General features: G+C 37.0%; 1 protein-coding gene across 1 annotated transcript in view; it reads right to left on the reverse strand.

The window, feature by feature from the left end:
* LOC135197305 (thyroid transcription factor 1-like) overlaps positions 1–20,806 on the reverse strand; it is a 64,443-nt gene extending 43,637 nt beyond the window's left edge. The window contains 1 exon segment of the mRNA XM_064224446.1: positions 19,384–20,806. Within this exon segment, the coding sequence (XP_064080516.1) occupies positions 19,384–19,675 (292 nt within the window). The 5' untranslated portion in view covers positions 19,676–20,806.
* Positions 20,807–21,349: the final 543 nt, after the last annotated feature.

Genomic DNA, 21,349 nt, shown 5'->3' on the forward strand with positions numbered 1-21,349 from the left:
GAAGACGACTTTATATTACATCTAAAATACATTTAATACATTTGTCCAGATTTGGATTTTTGACGAAACAGCTCTTTGTCTATTGCACGTTCTTGTAGCAAATTTAATTTCAAATATACGTTAGGGTCCTCGTAGCTAATCCATCAAAGTAAAATTTCTAAACAAAAATATTTTAATAGAAAGAGAAAACTGAACAGATCTGATCAGTAAACCTCTTCTTATGTGAATGCAGTTCTTGGGTGATATTGAATTCGTGCATTTGCATTTTTGTCAAGTGTAATCGAGATGTGAATAAGATTATGAGATGTGGCTAAAAAACTCTCTCTCTCTCTCTCTCTCTCTCTCTCTCCATATATATATATATATATATATCTATATATATATATATATATAGATATATATATTATATATATATATATATATATATATAAATGGAAGTGTGGAAGTGATACAGATGAGAAAAAGTTTATGGTATTTGGTTAAAAATACTCTCTCTCTCTCTCTCTCTCTCTCTCTCTCTCTCTCTCTCTCTTATTCCTCATCCTACTAGACAGCTCACTCATCCACCCACCCACCCACAATAGGACCTCAACCTGCCCAGCCACAATCCTTGCCCACATTCCTCCTCCTCCTCCTCCTCCTCCTCCTCCTCCTCCTCCTCCTCCTCCTCCTCCCACTCCAACTAATCAATACTCCTACCAACGCTCTCAGGCCAACTAAGCACACTCACCCCTTATTCATTCTGTGTCAACTACTGGTTATAGTTTATCTTTTAAATTTCTATCTATCGAAACAAAATGAATTCTATAAGAATTTGAATACAATGGTAGTTATAGTTCTCAAAATTGCTTTCTGTTGGGACAAAGTGAAAGAATTCTATAAAAAGATTGGTAAAATATTGTTATAGTTTCTTGAACTTCTTTCTATTGAGACAAAATTACAGAACTCTATAAAAATTTGAATACAGTGGTTGTTATAGTGTTTTAAATTTCATTCTATTGAGACAAAATTACAGAATTCTATAAAAATTTGAATACAATGGCTGTTATAGTTTTCAAAATTTCTTTCTATTGTGACAAAGTGAAAGAATTCTATAAAAGATTTACAAAAATATTGATATAGTTTCATAAATATCTTTCTATGTGACAAAATGAAAGAATTTCATAAAAAAATTTGACAAAAATATTGATATAGTTTCTTAAATATCTTTCTATTGAGGAAAATTAAACAATTCTATAAAAGATATTTAAATACAATGATTGTTATAGTTTCTTAAATATATTTCTATTGAAACAAAATTAAAGAATGCTATAGAAAAATTGATTAAAATATTTTTCTGGGCGATTGCCACAGCTTAAAGAATTCCAAATAAATAAATTGAATTGATTTCTTTTTTAAATTAAATATAAAAAATTCTGCAAGAAATTTGAATAAATGAAAAGTATTTAAGTTTGTTATAGTTTTTTTTCAATTTATTTCTTTCAAAAAAAAAAAGTTCAAAGAAATATTAAATTAAAATCTTTTTATTGTATTTCCAACTTCTTTCTATTGCAACAACATACAGTAATCTATTAAAAAACAATATGAAGATTGTGATAGTTTTTTCTAATTTATTCCCATAAAACAAAATTTTTAAAATCTATAAAAAGTTCAATAAAAAGGTTGTTGTAGTATTTTTAAATTTGTCTATTGAAACACATACAATAATCTATAAAAAAAAATTATACCGTGAAAGTCTTTTCAATATACTCCTATCGAACATTTTTTTTAAAAATCTACGAAAAAATTCAATAGAAAGGTTGTTATAGTTTTTTAAAATTTGTCCATTGAAAAAAACATACAATAATCTTTAATAAAGATAAAAATCGTGAAAGTTTTTTCAATGTACTCCTATTAAAACAAAATTTTAAAAACCTACGAAAAATTCAATAAACAGGTTGTTATAGTTTTTTTAATTTGTCTATCGAAACAACATACAATAATCTATAAAAAAAATTTAAATCGTGAAAGTTTTTTCAATGTACTCCTATTAAAACAAAACAAAAAAATCTACGAAAAATTCAATAAAAAGATTGTTTGACGCTAAAGACTTATCTTTGTGGGCAATTGTATCAGCTGACAATCAACGGCCGGAAGATGAATTTACGTAAGTCAATCCAGACCCAAATTAGTTCCATAGCCCACACTTTGCGTCAGTCAACGTACAACCTCCCGGCCTAACACCCCCCCCCCCCACCCCCCCCCCACACCACCACAACCACCACCACCGCCCAGCCACTCGATACTTCAATGACGTATTGAGCTCCCGCGTCAATACCCCGTCGAGGAATTACAAAATTTCTGCTGCGGACGTTTTTTAAGTTTTGAGATGGCTTTGTCTGGCCGTCCGCACTTCCCTGTCCGCACTCTTTCTGTTCGCCTTCAGATCTTAAAAAACCCGCTGAGGATAGAGGGCTGTAAAGTAGTATGTTGATCATCCACCCTCCGATCATTAAACATACCAAATTGCAGCCCTCTAGCCTCGGCCGTTTTTATTTAATTCAAGGTTAAAGTTAGCCATGATCTTGCATCTGGCGACGATATAGGCCAGGCCAACCACCGGGCCGTGGTTAGGGTTTCATGGGCCGCGGCTCATACAGCATTACACCGAGACCACCGGAAGATATTAACGGTGGCCTTGATTATATGCTGTACAGGTAACTTGATTGGGTATTTTTAACTGATTTTATTACTTTTTCTCGACATTTGTTTATTATGATATTAAATATTTAATTATATTTAATATATATATATATATTATATATATATATATATATATATATATATTATATATTGTTATAGTATATATATATATACTATATATATAATTATATATATATATATATAATATATATATAAATATATATATATATAGTATATCGATTCAAAAGTTGAAACTTGGTGCAAATACTAAATTTTTGTGTGTTAAACATAGTTCCTGCTTATTTGTTATTTGATTCATCAAGTCTACTTTCTCATTTATCTTAAACTTGTCATTATTTAAGATAATCGGATTTTTTTTTCTCGTTGTTTGTTTTCGTCGATAATGTAGAACGCAGTTCGCTTAAAAAAAAGCTATGACCATACCAGAATAATTGATAATAAAAAAGAATCCCGAAGAAATTAGCCAAAAACATATATAATAAAATAAATAGTAACTTTTAATAGAAGTGAATTTCAACAGATTAAAAGATTAAGATAAAAATAAACCTAAGAGAGATGAGGCAACAAAATAATATATTTTTATAGGAAATTTTTGCTACAGAAGACAATTCGCAAGAAAAAAATTTTAACATCACCAGATTAAAAGATTGAAAAAAGAAAACACCAAGAGAGAGAGAGAGAAAAAAAACAGGCTGAAATCTACAGGCGCCAATTCACACATACACGCAAAACTATAACCATACATTACCAAAAAAAAAAAAAAAACCCACACAAGAAAATATTACCTTACCAAAAATAAACACACCCGACCCTACCCCCCCGAAAGAAATTTGACCTTGACAAGAAAAAAACCCAACCCCCAAAAAAATATTACCTTACACGCACCCCCCGCCCCCCCCCCCCAAAAGAAATATTACCTTACCAAAAACAAAACACTCGCCCCCTAAAAATAACCTTACAAAAAAAACGCCTCCCCCCCAAAAAAAAAATGCTCAAAGCCACAGTCTTACCACCCATCCACAAAATCCATTCATCTCGGGCTTTTACGCCGCGTATAAAGGGGCGTATAATGGTTTACACACAACCGGACATGCATTTTGGGGGGTCCCTAAGGAAACGCCCCATTTTGCGGCCGGGAGAAAGAAAGAAAGAAGAAAGAAAGCCCCGGTAGGTAGCGTTGTTTAAACGTTTCACGCCGCGTGCGGGATTTCCTCTCTCTCTCTCTCTCTCTCTCTCTCTCTCTCTCTCTCATTATTCTTTTCTTTCTCTCTCTATCGCTTTGTTTCTATCTCGCTCTCTCTCTCTCTTTCTCTTGTTTCTGTTTGTGTTTCTCTCTCTCTCTCTCTCTCTCTCTCTCTCTCTTTCTGTCTGTCAGTGTCTCTCTTTATCCTTTTCTCTCTCTTTCTCTCTCTCTCTGTTTCTCTTTCTCTCGTTCCCTCGTACTCTCTCGCTTTTTCTTCCTCACCTTCCCTTCCTCTCTCTCTCTCTCTCTCTCTCTCTCTCTCTCTCCCGCGGGAAAAAGCAGCTCGCTTTATGCCTTCTAGAAGACTTCCCCCCATTTAAGAGCAGTTAAAAATATTCGCTCCTCGGCCCAGGCGAAGGAATACAAATTTGGTCTTACGACTTGATATACAGACGATAATCTTGTGAATTTCTCTCTCTCTCTCTCTCTCTCTCTCTCTCTCTCTCGAGTTATTCCAAGTTCTCAAAGGAGAACTTTGGAAACTTAAGGTTCAGTGAACCATTCGAGTCTCATAATCTCCCCTTTCAGGAATTGGATTTTCCTCGAGGTGGTTGACTGATTCCTTCTCAAAACGTTTGGGATTTTTGGGGCGGATTTTTGAAAAACGTTTGTGATTTTGTTGCGGAATTTTGAAAAACGTTTGTAATTTTGTGGGTGATTTTGAAAAAACGTTTTGGTTTTGTTGGGGATTTTGAAAAACACCTGTGATTTTGTGAGGGATTTTGAAAAACGTTTGTAATTTTGTGGTGATTTTGAAAAAGAAAAACGTTTTTTATTTTGTGGGTGATTTGGAAAACGTTTGTGATTTTGTGGGTGACTTTGAAAAACATTTTTGATTTTGTGGGTGATTTGGAAAAACGTTTTTGATTTTGTGGGTAATTTTGACAAACGTTAGTGATTTTGTGGGGGATTTTGAAAAACGTTTCTAATTTTGTGGGGACTGGAAAAATTGCTCATTGCTATAATAAGAGAAATTACAAGGAATGTCTTCACGCAATAGTCTTCAAAATTAAATATGGCCGCCTGCGAAAACGTGCGTAGCATTCCATTATATTTCTTTTTTATTTTTTCCCCAGTTTTTCCTTCTTATATTCCCGATTCCAGTTTCCAATAAAAAAGAGAGAATCCTGGAGTTTTATGTTTGATATGCGAATAACTTCCAGTTGGGGAGCGAGATGCCGTTTTTCATATGGGGGGGGCGGGGGGGAGTGTGTAGGGGGTAGGGGTGAGAGAAGGGGGAAGGGAGAGGGGGAGGGGGTGGTTATGGAGCAGCGAGGGTCCTGTGTGATATTTCCTGGACCTTTTGTTTACCCTTTTCCCAGGTGATGCTATATGACATTGTTATTAAAATCGGGAGGGGGAAAGGTTCTCTCTCTCTCTCTCTCTCTATCTCTCTCTCACTCTCTCTCTCTCTCTCTGTCTGTCTGGTGTTCTTGTATAACCTCCCCCCACACATACACTCCTCTTGTTTTTTCATTTCCCAGTTTTCCATTTTTATTGCCTTTTCTCTGTTCAGCACTAACCATTTTTTATTTTTCATTTCATTTCTTTCGTTTTTTTGTTCGGGGTGTCCCCGAATATATACGCGTATGTAAACATATAGACCAAAACAGACAGTTGCATGCACAACAAGATTGCTTTCTCCCTGTCTCTCTTTCTCCGGTATATACAATTATTAATGTCTGTTGTGTATGTATATATATGTGTGTATATAGTTATATATATTGATTTATTTATGTAAACAATAAGTAGAATTTAAACGATATACTATTATGAGGAGACATTCCTGGCAATTCAACTTATTACCACAATAAACAAATCCAAACGTTTTTCATATCCCCAGAAAACTACAAACGTTTTTTTTAAATACCCCCCCCCCCCAAAAGAAAATTTAAACTTTTTTCCAAAAATCTCCCACAAAATTACAGACTTTTTTTTTAAATCCCCCCACAAAATTATAAATATTTTCAAAAGCTCCCACAAAATTTCAGATTTTTTTTTAAATCCCCCCACAAAATTATAAACATTTTCAAAATCTCCCACAAAATTGCAAACTTTTTTTAAATCACCCTCACAAAATTATTAACTTTTTCAAAATCTCCCACAAAATTATAAACTTTTCCACATCTCCCACAAAATTCTTAACTTTTTCAAAATCTCCCACAAAAATAAAAACGTTTATTTATAAAAAATTAACTTGCAATTATTTATCAATTCATCCCACAAAATACAAACGTTTATTAAATCTCCCACAAAATTACAGACTTTTTAAAATCCTCCATAAAATTACAATTATTTATCAAATCTCCCGCAAAATTACAAACGATTTAAAAATTTTATATAAAGAAAACCAAAAGAAAGAAAGGAAAAAATGAGAGGAAAAAGAAAGAGTTAATAATGTAACAAATGAGACACGAATATCATGTGGAAATTTGTAACATGAATATGAGTTAATTGCACGACAAACTGGGTCGCGCAATTATGCTTTTTACTCACCTCGTCAGTTGCAAAACACGCCGTCCTACCAAAAGCATAAACAGGTGATGAATCAGAAAAAAAAGTGAGTTTGAAACGAAGGTGATACGATTGAAAATAACTAGAAGTCAAAATCTATTTGCTGTCGTTTTCAGAGCAACAGCTCTCTCTCTAAAAATGTATTATACGACTTAGATTAGTGTCAGTTTTGAGTTGAGTAGATAGCGGGACAAGAATGTATTAAATACTTTTTACAAATGTACGTGATATCTCGAGTTAGTGAAATATACAAGTTTTTCTTATAGTCACAGAGGTATTGCATCTAGCACTCACGAGTGCAATGTCTTCTATTACATATTGTAGACAGCATCTAAGTAAATTGATTAAGATTTGCAAAACGATTTAACTTCCTTCCAGTCAGGGCAATAGGTGGCGCCCCCCACCCCCGCCCCCAGATTACGAATGAAAGTGACGTTTTCTTACCACTGACTCTATAATCATAAGCAGAATGAGTAGCTGAAATACAATTATTATTTGTGAGTACACGTAACTGCAAAATTCGTAGGACAGGTTGTTACAAGATCGAAGAGTTTTGGGCTACGTACCCCAAGACACAAGTTTCCTGTTAGTTCGGTTAATTTAATGAAATCAGTCTTACACCAGATATTAAATATAATTAAAAAAGAATTACTCTCCCAGGAGATTCAAATTTGCTGCAGATTTCGAAAGAATGGAATCGTGTATTATATAGAATTTTTCCTCCCTTGTTTTGTTCCATCACCGAAATGTTAATATTAATTCTAACTTTACTTTGAGACATTCTTTTTTTTTCGGTGTTAGATTATATGAGAATCCCAGAAAACACAAAAATATTCAGTAAACCTCTGCTTCAATTCCCGAATACATCTCTTTATATCTCTTCCCATCATTCTCTCTCTCTCTCTCTCTCTCTCTCTCTCTCTCTCTCTCTCTCTCTCTCTCTCTCTTTTCACCCCGTCGGCGCTACCAGTCATTATGGGTTAATACTTAGGACAAATATTGCCCTACATTTTTATCTTAAGGGCAAACGTCGACCGCGGAACGCCCTAACCAATCCCCCACCCCCACCCCAAGGGCCTTATTCTTCCTTCCCCTCCCTTCCCTTAAACGGCTCAATCTCCCCCCTCCTCCCACCCCCATCCCCAACCCAGTTTTTACCCGAAATCGACTGACTTCTGTCGGTTCGAACGAGAAAATTGCTGGATATATTTTTGAAAACGAAGTTTAGTTATTTTGCATAGATTAATTCGGTTATAGAAATGAATATATACAAATTATTGTTGCTGTAAAAATTAATATTCTATAAACAGATTGATGAGGTAAAACTTAGTATCCCTATACAAATTAGTGTGGTTATAAAGATTAGTATTCTATATGCAAATTGATGAAGTTATAGAACTGGATATTTATAGATTAATGTGGTTATAGAAGTGAATATCTCTATACAAATTTATGTTGGTATAAAAATTAATATTCTATACACAAATTAATGAAGTTACAGAACTGTATATATATAAATTAATGTGTTTACAGATCTGAATATCTCTATACAAATTATTGTGGTTATAGAATTGAATATCTCTATACAAATTAATGTGGTTGTAGAAATGGATACTCTGTATGCAAATTAATTTGGTTATGGAAATTAATACATATGAATTAATGTGCTATAGAAAGGGATAATTTTTTTTATATTAATGTGTCTATAGAATTGAATATTCGATTTCCTATTCGTGTGGTAATTGACCTTACATATTCACACATGCCAACATGCCACAGTGACCTGACCTCGTTCTGATGTACCGAACGCAGGTTCGATTCCTGTAATGGATGCCTGGAGAATTTCTATATCTGCTTCTTTCATTTGGGTCTGAGGCTTTATAGTGACGAGGGTTCGAACCCTCCCAATGTCATCAGAATTTCACCTGGTTTTCGAGTTTAAATCTTGGGATCTGTAGTGACAAGGGTTCGAATCCTCCCAAGTCTGAAGAATTTCTCCAAAAAGTTGTGTAGAAATCGAGAAATTAAGAAAACCATGTTATTATACAATTACATACGTGACCAGTGGATTATGAACAGGTATAATGATATTCCCTACCTAATGGAAATCAGAATCATTAACCTCCCTACCCCCACCCCAGCCACCCGCCCCCCCCCCCTTCAAAAAAACCAGTTTCAAATACTCCCTAAAATAAATTCTGGAAACTGGAAAAGTCTCTTTCCATTAGCGAAAACATAATCTAGATTTATCAAGTGAGAGAATTGACTACGTAAAGCCAAAAAAAAGGGTTCAACTGCAATTTCACCCCCACCCCTCCAACGCGCCCCACCCCCCCACCCCCAGAAAAAAAATAGAAAAATAGAAAAAGGAAATATGAGAAACAGGGGTCAAAAAAAAGTTCATCATCATAAACACAATTTCGAATTAAAATCACCGATTTTTTTTTTCTTTTTTGGAGAGGGGGGGGCGGGGTGGGGGGGGGGGGGGGGGGGGAAGTTAAGGGGGCGGGTTGGGTACCCCGTTGCCGAAGGCTAAATGAGTTCCCATAAAAACTGGGGGAAAATGGAAGTCCGGCATAATTCATAAACTAATAATCAACAATTAGTAGGAATTTTTCCGAGCTGTTTAATTCGGGCTCATTAATCTAACAACGAGACATAATTATAATCTCTAATTTTTTCCTTTGAAAAATGGGAGAGGAAAAACGTCGGGGATATGTGTTTGTGTGTGTGTGTGTGTGGGGCTGGAAGGGGAGGGGGAGGGGGGTGGGGGGTCTGGAGTTAAGGCGAACAGGGTGGTGGAGAGGGTAGAGAGAAGGGGAAGGGGAGGCGTGGTTTAGTAAATGCGAACTAGATTAACTTTTGTTTTGATTTTTCTCTCTCTTTTCTGCTTCTTCTTGAAGTCTCGGAATATACCTGGTCTCTCACACTATAATGTACTGTATATAGGTCCCTCACCACCGCGAGGTTGATTGTGCTTTGAGATCTCACCATCACTACAAGATAATGTTCTGATGATTTCAATAGCACTATGAAACTGTGTTCTGGATGCATCACCATCGCTACAAGATCGATAATGTTATGGGAGTCTCACCATCACCACAATATTGATTGTGTTCGGGAGATCTCACCATCACTACAAAACTGATAGTGTTCTGAAATTCTCACCATCGATGCAAGATTGGTCTGGATGTTTCACCATTACTACAAGATTGATAGTGTACTGGAGATCTCATCTTCTCTACAAAATAGATCGGGATCTGAAGATTTCACCATCAATACAAGATTGGTTGTGGTCTGGAGACCTCACCATCGCTACAACTAATAGCGTTCTGAAGACTTCACCATCAATACAAGATTGATTGTGGTCTGGAGATCTCACCATCAATACAAGACTGATAGTGTTCATTTTGAACCTCGATGAACAACACAGAAAAGAATATTAAGGCACCAGTTTTGAACAGAAACCAAATTATCGACCTATTGCAAATTCGATATATTGCAAATTCCTATTGGAACGTTTCACAAGAGAAAATCTCAGTATAAACATCCTATATACAGTCTATACAGATCTCATACCGGACTGTAAGACTGTATTTTTGTGTCCGTGGCATCACAGGTCAGCTTCTAGTTCATACCATGGGACTGTTATTCCATCAGTACTGTATCTGTTCAGAGACATTTCCAGAGCAGTGACACCATATCTGGGAGTTGATCTAGATATCATTATGGAAAGCAGTTTCCTATAGGTGTCCATAGGAAAGGATATAGACGCCAGCACCTATGCACTTTTTTGTAGCGACACATAGCGTGTGGTTTATCTACATAGATAACATTATGGAAGGCAGATATGTTTGCTGGGTTATTGTATATTTCTTGTTTCCTTTGAAAGTCTTCATTTTGACTTTTAGCCTAAAAGAGTATTCAGATTGTCCAATTATAAAGATATTTCTTTATACGTCCAAGAGGAATGAAATTCGCTCGAATTTGAAGACTCCTTTCCTCAAAAGTTCTTTCATGTGACAGAAACTTATAGTTCAATTCTCGGAACTTTCCTCGTCTTGAAATCAAAATAGACCTCATATATATATATAAACCCCATGCAGACTCAGCGCCATTATTCTCTTCAAGTCGTGTTTCGATAAATGCGGTTTTCTTACAAAGAAAGTGTCATTCATACTACTAGTATTTGCGTATCCCGTATGGTCATGAAACCATGCCTTTCAGCAGAACATAATGATAAACAAATAGATACTCTGTCAGTAATATACTTTGACGGTAATATATAAAACACAGTAACTTTCTGGGCATTGGCTTAGAGCCTTATACTTTGTCAGCAATATAAAAAATACAGACTAGACATTTTAACATAGGGTTTCTCTCTCTCTCTCTCTCTCTCTCTCTCTCTCTCTCTCTCTCTCTCGCTGAAATTCTCCACATAGAAGAACCTGGTGGTCTTTACAACTAATTACATATTTTGTTTACTGATGCAATTCCTGTAATAACATGGCGCGTGACGGGAGCAAATTTATGAATGAAGTAACAACATTGCCTTAAGATACTACTTGTAAGAAAATAAAAATCATGAGTGAATTGACTACTTTATAATATGGGAATAAAACAAGATGATTAATTGTATCATATTTCTACAAAATAATAATATTTCTTTGCAGACACGTGAGAGAGGATTCAAGGAGAGAGAGAGAGAGAGAGAGAGAGAGAGAGAGAGAGAGAGAGAGAGAGAGAGATAATCCTTACGAAGAAGCTGTTGCCATTTTACTATATGAGAGAATTGAGAGAATTGAAACTACAGGTTCGAGAGAAAAGACATTGGAAGACTCCTCGGACGTGTGAAAGGTTAGAATTATTTTTTGTATGTTCATTTCGAAACTCACACATATATGCATACAAACATACATACATATACATGCTTGTGCACTCGTCTGTATATATGAGGGAATGTGTGTGTGTGTGGAAATATTACAGGGTGTCCACAATGTCCCTGTACCATTCTAAGCAATTAATATTTATAATGGTACTGGGACTTTATGGACACCCTGTAGTATATACAAATAGAAATAGATTGTAATGCATATATATATATATATATATATATATATATATATATATATATATATATATATATATAATATATAGATATATAAATATATATATATATATATATATATATATATATATATATATATATATAGATATATATATATATATAGTACAATTGATATTGCTTGTACTATAGCATACCGCAGGAAATAAAAAATACGTATCCAATGAACTCTCATGTCAGTCAAAATAATTCTTCCCCCCCCCCCCCCCCAAACAATTACTATTGTGAGGAACTAACCTATTTAAATAATAAATCTCCATAAATTTTTAAGTTTATTCCGAATTATCATAAACGGAACATCGTAACTTCATTAGAATATTAAAATTAAAATAAAAAAGAAAGTTATGAATTTGCAGTGACAGAGACAGCCAGCAACTTGTCAACAGTTATACAAAATATCAAAGGGCAATTTACCCTGATATTTCTCTTATATGGTTTACAGAAGTAATAATTCACAGGAAGATATAAAGGTTGCAGATAATGCAAATGGCGCTCCGAGTGATATTCGATATAGCAGAACACTTAGGAGTGAAATTTTAAAATGTATAATAATAATAATAATAATAATAATAATGAATAATAATAATAATAATAATAATAATAGGGCTTTGTCAATGTTGCTCTGTATGATATTCAATTTAGCAGAGTTAGGATGTAACTTTTATAATGTAATAATAATAATAATAATAATAATAATAATAAATAATAATAATAATGAAGACATGACGATATAGCTATACAATTAGGTACGTATCATTTAAATTATTTGATTAAAAATAAAATTATAAAAATACTAAAGAAATGCCAATAATTTTATATCAATTATTTTATGATATAAAATGTGATATAAGATCATTTTATTTTTATCAATCTAAAAATGATATAAAATATGATATAAAATACCAATAAAAGCGTAATAATAATAATAATAATAATAAAATATAATAATAATAATAATAATAATAAGATAATAATTTGCAGTCTGTCTGTAAAAGGCAGTACTACTTTTGAAAATGAACTGTACGCATCAGTAGAGACATATTGTGTATTTCGTCATGGATATAGCACGTAATACTTCCTAGGTTTATTTTTTACCCGTAAAGAATTACAATTTCAAAGCGTCTATATTAACACTATAGTATTTAATGTTATTATATCTTACAAATATCCTCTGGTTATAAAAGATACAGAAATATAATTCTGTATTGCAATTTCTTTTTTCCCAAAGAACCATTAGCGATTTTAACCATCTATCAGACAAACTTATTTTAGTTAGGAATTTACATTCGCGAAGGACATGACTATCGCTAAAATGATTTCCCGGTAAATGTATCAAAAATTAGATTAAAATAAAATAATAAAAAAAAATCGCGTCGCATCGCATCGTGATACAAATCTCTCTCTCTCTCTCTCTCTCTCTCTCTCTCTACGGCGGAGGCCTCTGCCCTTATTGCCAATTATAAGTAACGAGACGGCAATACAAGAAGAGGAGCTAGGGTGGTTTAGCGGGTGTTCCCCCCCTCCCCTCTCCCTATAGGTATCCCAATTGGCCAATATAATAGTATGGAAGGCTCATATAGAATCGGGCTCATTTCTTTGGACTGTGAAAGCTTCGCCGCAAATTGATTGATTGGAATGTATTAGGTGAAGTTCCCCGCGAGAGAGAGAGAGAGAGAGAGAGAGAGAGAGAGAGAGAGAGAGAGAGAGAGAGACTATATGATGATGTTAAGTTGGTCTGGCGGTAGGGGTTTCTCGGCTTATTCCGATGGCGATGTCTTCTTCTGTGTCTTCCGATGATGTCTGATGTCTTTTTCGGTCTCTTACGATGCCTATGTCTTCTTCTGTGTCTTCCGATGATGTCTGATGTCTTTTTCGGTCTCTTACGATGCCTATGTCTTCTTCGATGTCTTCCGATATTCAGGTATTTTCTTCTGTGTCTTTCGATACCTATGTCTTCTTCAGTGTCTTCCGATATTCAGGTATTTTCTTCTGTGTCTTTCGATACCTATGTCTTCTTCAATGTCTTCCGATATTCTGGTATCTCCTTCAGTGTCCTCCGATATTTTGGCATCTTCTTCACTGTTTTGCTAAGAAAAAGACTTGGCCAATTTCTGGCCATTTGTCTGAAATTCATGATCGTTTTCAGGTATTTATTTGACAATTTTCAGACCATTTGTCTGAAATTCATGGCGGTATCAGAAATTAACTTGTCGGGAATTCACGGCAATTTCAGAAATGAATTAGCTGTTTTCCGGATATTTTCAGAAATTTACCCGACCATTTTCTGGCTGCTTGTCTGAAATTCGAGGCGGTATCAGAAGTTAACTTGGTTATTTTCTGGCTATTTGTCTGAAATTCGTGGCATTTTCAGAAATATACTATAGCGTTTTCTGGCTATTTGTCTGAAATTCATGGCATTTTCAGAAATATAGTTAAGTGTTTTCTGGCTATTTGTCGGAAATTCGTTGCATATTCAGAAATTTTCAAAACCGTTTTCTGGCTATTTGTTGAAATTCATGGCATTTTCAGAAATATACTAAAGTGTATTCTGGGTATTTGTCGGAAATTCACAGCATTTTCAGAAATATACTTAAATGTTTTTCGGGTATTTGTCGGAAATTCCTGGCATTTTCAGAACTATACTAAAGGGTTTTCTGGCTATTTTTCGGAAATTCATGGCATTTTCAGAAATATACTAAAGCGTTTTCAGGCTATTCATCGGAAATTCCTGGCATTTTCAGAAATATACTGAAGCATTTTCTGGGTATTTGTCGGAAATTCATGGCATATTCAGAAGTAAACTAAAGCGTTTTCTGGCTATTGTCGGAAATTCATGGCATTTTCAGAAATTTACCAAACTGTTTTTTGGCTATTTTCGGAAATTCATGGCATTTTCAGAAATATACTAAAGCGTTTTCTGGGTATTGTCGGAAATTCATGGCTGTTTCAGACATTTAATTGACCATTTTTTCGGCTGTCGGGAATTAATTGGAGTTTTCGGAAATTTACTTCAACAAGTTCCTGGCAAATGAAATTGTCATTATTTTTGTTTACTGATAAGGTAGATTAATTCTAAACGATATGAAAATTACTTTTTATGATATTAATACACTTAACGAAACTTTAATTTCACAAATTGCAATATTTAATTTTTCATCTCAAAAATTAACCATATTTTAGATTTCCAATTCAGTTCACCATAAGAAATTGTTCTCAAATTACGTATAAATTCTTTAATAAATTTTTCCTTTTTGGCATGAAGCATTATCATTTCATAAATGCAAATTTATGAAATTATTATGGGAAAGTAAACTGAAAAAGGAATAATAATAACAATAACTGAATAATTATTAGATAATCTAAGTAATAATATCTCTCATTATATGAGTAGTTATCTAACTAATATTCCATATACATATATACTATATATATATATATTATATATATATATATATATATATATATATATATATATATTACACGCTAACCACTAATTTAGAATATATATAACATAAACATACATAAAACCACATCGGAATGGCAGATTTAACGAACGATTTCCTATACATCTATAAGTATACATAAACATACATCAGCGCATTGGAATAGAGGGGACTTAACAGACGATAAACTTCACATACATAAAAATACACATAATAAATGTATGAAGCACATCTGAATGCCGGATTTAACAAGAAGATACTTTACGCATGAATATACATTAAAGCACATCGGATTTCCTATGCATATATGTAAGTGTATACATACATAAGCTCCATTGGTCGGGGTGAGAACTTATACACTATATCGCAATCGGCGATTAGCGAGCGGATGAATCTAGCGCAAGTCTGTCCGCTGTCCGCTGTGATGATAAACAAGACGCTGCGAATATCCGCTGTAAATATGGAAGAGGGATATTTAATGCGCTTAGCGGCCATCATCTCTCTCTCTCTCTCTCTCTCTCTCTCTCTTGCCAATAGAAGAAGGAGATACTCTGACGTTGAATAAGGTACTGTTGCTTTATAACTTGGAAAGGGAGAGAGATAGAGAGAGAGGCAGGGGGTATTACACGACGAACTAGGCGATTAGCGACAAATCCTCTTAGGGGAGAGGGGGCAACGTGGGGTTGGGGGGTTTAGTTTTGTAAATGGCGTCGGTGGTGATTTATGGGATTAATTTTTTTAAATTTAACGAATCGTGTCGTCTTGGGATTTGAAAAGATTTGATGGTTAACGGGTCAAGTTTTCGTTATAAGTGTCTTGGGATTTATAAAGGGGATTGAAAGAGATTTGATGGTTAACGGGTCAAGTTTTCGTTTATGTGTCTTGGGATTTATAAATCCTTGAAAGGAATTGAGTGAATTTATGGTTAACGAGTCTAGCTTTCGTTTATACATCTTGGGATTTACAAATTAGTTGAAGGGGATTTAATGGATTTAATGGTTAATGAGTCAAGTTTTCATTATACGTTTCTTGGGATTTATAAATCCGTTGGGGGAGATTTAACGGATTTATTTGTTAACGAGTTGTGTCTTTATTATACGTCTTGGGGTTTATAAAGGCGTTAAACGAGATTTAACGGATATTTTTGGTTAACGTGTCAAGCTTATATGACTTGGGTCTTATAAATCCTTTAAAGGAATTCAATGGGTTTATTTGTCTTGGGATTTACAGGTCAGTTAAAGGTGATTTAACCGATAGGCTATTACGTCAAGTTTTCATTACACGTATCTTGGGATTTCTGGATCAGTTGAAGAGAATTTAATGGATTTACCGGTTAATGAGTCAAGTTTTCATTATATGTGCCTTGGGATTTATAAATCCGTGGGAGGAGATTTAGCGGTTTTAGCGTTAATAATTCAAATTTGCAATGTATGCTTATGCATCCAACTGAGTATCAATACGTATTAGTATTAAAGCAGTACTCAAAGTTTCATTATATGGGTGTATGTGTATTCTGTGTATATGAATCATACATAGTTTGAAGTCATTAACTTACAATAAGTAACGATTTATTCTGCATACAGTTTCAGAATTCTGTATTTAAAGACAAAATTCTGTTTTGTGTTGTGTTGCAATGTATTTAATTTCCATAATCATGAATTTTGGTTGCTCTTATTAGCAAGAGCCCGTGCTGGCCAGCATAAGGACAGCTCAAACAAAAAACGAAATATTGCAAAACTATTAAGGAAACTATTTATTCAGTCGAGACAAATATTAAAAAATACGAAACAGATATGAAATAGACGAACCGGAATAATAAAGAAATTAAAATTAAAAAAAATTAAAGCTAAAAAAAAAAAAAAAAAAAAAAAAAAGCGACGCACGCCTATGTTCCCACGACCCCAATTTCCGCAGAAATCCGTCTCCCCCTACCCCCCTCGCCCCCAACCCGCCCCACAAACCAGAGTCTTTAACCGCGTTGATTCCTCGTTTGCCGTATAATCGGAGGTTACCCCGCAAATACACAACGATGCTCGCATCGAAGGGGAGGCGGACGGCTAGGAATTTGAATTGCCGTCGGAGGAATCCTTATCCTATATAATTATATATATAATAGATATTATATATTATATATCTATATATATATATATATATATATATTGTGATTTTTCAGTCTATTTTATCGCAACGGGAGATGGGCGCGAAACGCGGTACCGTTGGTGAATTGCGGGCGTAGGGCGGTATTAAAACATATGCGGTTTTGGGGCGGGGGTTGTGCGGGTGGGCCAGTATTCGCATGTTTATTTTTCCTTAGTTTTAGATTATTATCAATTTTATTATTATTAGAAGGAACTTATTCATATGGAACAAACCCACCCAAGGGATACACTATCTTGGATCTCAACCTTCCAGAAAATATTAAGGCGCTCATTATAAAGAAGTAAGAGAAGGTAACGGGAGATACTGAAAGAAGAGACCTAACTTATTAAAAAAAAGATTAAAAAATGCATTGGTAAATTAATAAATATGTTAAAAAATGTATTAAAATGCTAGGAGAAAATGGAGCTGGTTGTCTTATCATTCTGCTAACCAAGAATCCATTAGATTCGAAGATAAAGGTTTATAATTCTTGGTTCCAAAAAAGATATATATTGGTAAATTAATAAATATATATAAAAAATGTATTAAAATGCTAGGAAAATATGAAGCTGGTTGTCGCATCATTCTGTTAACCAAGAATCCATTAGATTTGAAGATAAAGGTTTATGATTCTTGGTCTCCAAGAACTGAATCACATTGATAAAAAAGGTCACATACAGGTTGTCCATAAAGTCACAGTACCATTACAAGTATTTATTGCTCGGAATGGTACTGGGACTTTATGGACATCCCTTACGGGTAATAAGTGATAGTATCTTTCGTCGCGTTCAACGCTCTGGACTGTTTCAACTTTTTTTTTTCTTTCAACCGTTAATGCGTTTCTGATAATATACGACTTTTGACGCATTGAGCTGTTTATTTCCTTGTCTTTCAATGTGTCCCTGATCGTTCTGGTACCTAAAAAACTAAATAGAAGACCGGAAATACAGGTAAATGTCTTCTGTAGCATTCGAAGCTCTTATCTGTTTAAAGTTTTTCTTTTCTACATCCGACGCGAATCTTAATATCCTGGCAACCTTGAACGAAATAAATTGAAAAATAAATGTAACATATAGGTTATACCTTTTGTTTTAGTGTATTCGACAAGATTGAAACCATTCGCTTACATTAATAGATCATTGAAAACTATTAGTGAGAATATATTAATTAGGCTTCTGATCGCTTCGTGTGGTTTTGGTCAATGGTTTCCGTAAACTAAACGTAAATATAAATAATATACTGCCTTTGTTATCGTCTTAATTACCAAAAACGTCAACGTCAATTATGAATTATATTTCGCGAGCAAAACACCTCCTTATTATAAGAAGATATAGCAAATCTAGCCAGATGGAATTCGTTTGAGTAAATGAGCGAATTCACTAAAACCTTAAAATGAGTTTGTTTTTTAGGCAGATAATACGTAAACATCGAAGATATGAATATTGTGTATGGTGTACAAAGTTACGATACATCGTTTCATAGTGCACAAAGTTATGATGTTCGCCTTTTTGCTATGTAATGTACAAAATTGCTATGCCTGCTTTGCTATTCAAATAAAATGGTGCTTGCTTGAAATGTACGGAATTATGCGCGTGCTTTGTAACGTAAATATTACGATGTTTGCTTTGTTGGTGTACATAATGGTGGTGCTTTCTTTTCGTACAATTATCTGCGCATTGAACTGACGCTAACGATTAGTACGTGAGAATTAAAAATATGAAATTCTGTCTTCTTCACCTACCACTAGCGATACGAAACAAACTAATATCGCAAAGAATAATCATCGTTTACTCAGTATTTATTCAGAAACCTCTGTAACAAAATGAAGGCGATACTGAACATAAAATGAAGGAATGTGAATTCGCATCTCGAGTTATTAAAGAAAGATAAGCAATGACGTCTAGTTTAGTCTTCCATTCTCTCGAGGGACGCCCTCTTCTATCCCCGGCGGCGAGACATCCTTCTGCAATGGTAGGACCCAAATCCTTCATTCCTAAGACTTCTGCTGGACTTCCTTCTGCGGGAGAAGGACCTAACCTAATCCTCGGGACTTTTAACAGAAAATCCTTCCATAGTAGTAGGACTTAACCTAATCCCTCCTCAGCCGTATAGGACTTATCCTAAACAAACCTAATCCCTAAGCCGTAGGACTTATTCCAAACACCCTCCTGCAGAAGTAGCTACACTTGAGACCTATAACCTTTGAAAGGACTTACTTGCAAATCGGGGATCCGAAGACGATGTCTGGTACCACGAGGGCGCCGAGGCGCGGGCGTCGTACACGTCAGGGGTGCAGTAGGTGGTGGGCGGGGGCGCCGGGGGGTAAGCCACGGGCTGCATACCCGCGGGCTGCATGGCTGCCGCCGCTGCTGCCCGCCCGTAGCTGCCGGAGTCGAGGAGGTCTATCCGACGATCGTCGAGGAGGTCGAGGGCGCGCCGTTGCTCCTCCAGGGGCGAGAGGATGTCGGTAACGGAGAAGGGTGTGGTGTGGCGCGGGCTAAGGGTCATCAGGTCGCCGCCCGGAGGGGTCGCAGTCGACCCCCCTAGTCCTCCTCCTCCTCCCCCTCCTCCGCCTCCTACGAGGAGGTTCTCCTCCTCAGGGTCGCGCTTGAGGTGGTAGTAGGAGTAGTACGGGGGAGGAGGGGGAGGAGGAGGGGCGGTGACAGCTGCTGTGCTGCTGCTGCTGCTGCTGCGGCGGCCGCAGCGGCGGTGGCGGCGGCGGCGTCCAGGTGGTAGGCGGCGGCGGCGTGCGTCGTAGCGGCGTGTCGCGGCGCCTTCGGGGGTTGATGGAGGGAGGAGGCGGTGGAGGAGGAGGAGGAGGTGGTAGAGGAAGAAGAGGTGGAGGCTACGGCGACGCCCACGGGCGGGGGAACAGCCAGCGTGATGACAGCGACGGCGCCCACGGGCTGCTGAAGCTGCTTCTGTGGGCGGCTTTCGTTCTCTCTCGTCGTGTCTCTCAGCTACGGCGGGCCGCTCCTGCTGCTGCAGAAGATGTTGTTGATACTTCTGGTGGTGGTGGGTGGTGGTGGTATACTGTCGTCACGTCGAGGGGGGCGTCTCTCCCTCCCTTTCTCTCTCTCTCTCTCTCTGGAGGTGGTCGAGGGAGAAGACCTTCCTTATTCCTTTCTTCTTCTCTCTCTCTCTTTTTAGCCTGATGGCGCTGGTTGGTGTTGGTCGCTCAAGGCTTGCTCGCTATCTCTCTTGCTCTTTCTCTCTCTCGCTCTCTTTCTCTCCCTCTCTCTCTCTCTCTGCCCCTTGTGTGTGTGTGTGTGTGTGTACGTATAGACGCCACTCGAGCGGAGGAGCCCAGGCAGCCAGCCAGCAGCCAGCCACACTCACACGGAAAACATCGGGCGGCCACAGCGCACTTACACACACGCCAAGCCCCGCGACCGAACGGAGTCTTTCTGATAGAAAAAAACAACCCCGACTCCATAGACGCTCTCCGAGGGGCGGGGCTGCCGGCCCGGCCGCCCAATCAGCGCCCGCCGCTGTCTCCCCGAAGCCCTCTAGCCCCGCCCCCCAACCGTCTCTCCCATTGGTCGGCGGACGGATGACGATGCCCTAAGCCCCGCCTCCCCGGCCGTCGGCTTACTCGCTGCTCGCGCGCATCGTCATCGCCAGGCCACGCCCCCCTCGCCCTGCCTTTTACACCGTCGTCGATGCTGGGGCGTCACGGGAGGTCCTCCTCCTCTCCTCTCCTCCCTTCCCTCTCTCTGTCTCTCTCACTCACTCTTGCTCCCTCTCTCTCTCTCTCCTCTCTCTCTCTCTCTGCTCCGTCGGTTTTCACACCGTGAGCAGCAGCGAGCAACGGTTGTTCCATTCAAATTCGACGGTGGGCCCAAACGGCAGTTACATTTTCTTTGTACAACGAATTGATTCGGTGAGAAAAGAGAGCAGCAGCCGTGCAGCAGCAGCTAAAGGCCTCCACAGCATTAACAGCATCATCATCTCAAAGGGATGCTGTGTGTGTGTGTCTGTGTGTGTGATCTCCGCCATCTGATAATTAATCGTAACAGAATGGCCAAGCTTTTAAACACATCTTCCCCACCCTCCCTCTGTTTAAAAAAAAATGAGGGTCAAGGGTTATAAGGGACGGTTGTTGTTGTTGCGTGGTTGTAAAGGTTCCCCCACCCCACCGTACCCCCCCGCTTGGAGCTAAAACTCCCAGTTGCGCTTACC

Source organism: Macrobrachium nipponense, chromosome 18 (genome assembly GCF_015104395.2).
Source record: "Macrobrachium nipponense isolate FS-2020 chromosome 18, ASM1510439v2, whole genome shotgun sequence".
Classification (NCBI taxonomy): domain Eukaryota; kingdom Metazoa; phylum Arthropoda; class Malacostraca; order Decapoda; family Palaemonidae; genus Macrobrachium; species Macrobrachium nipponense.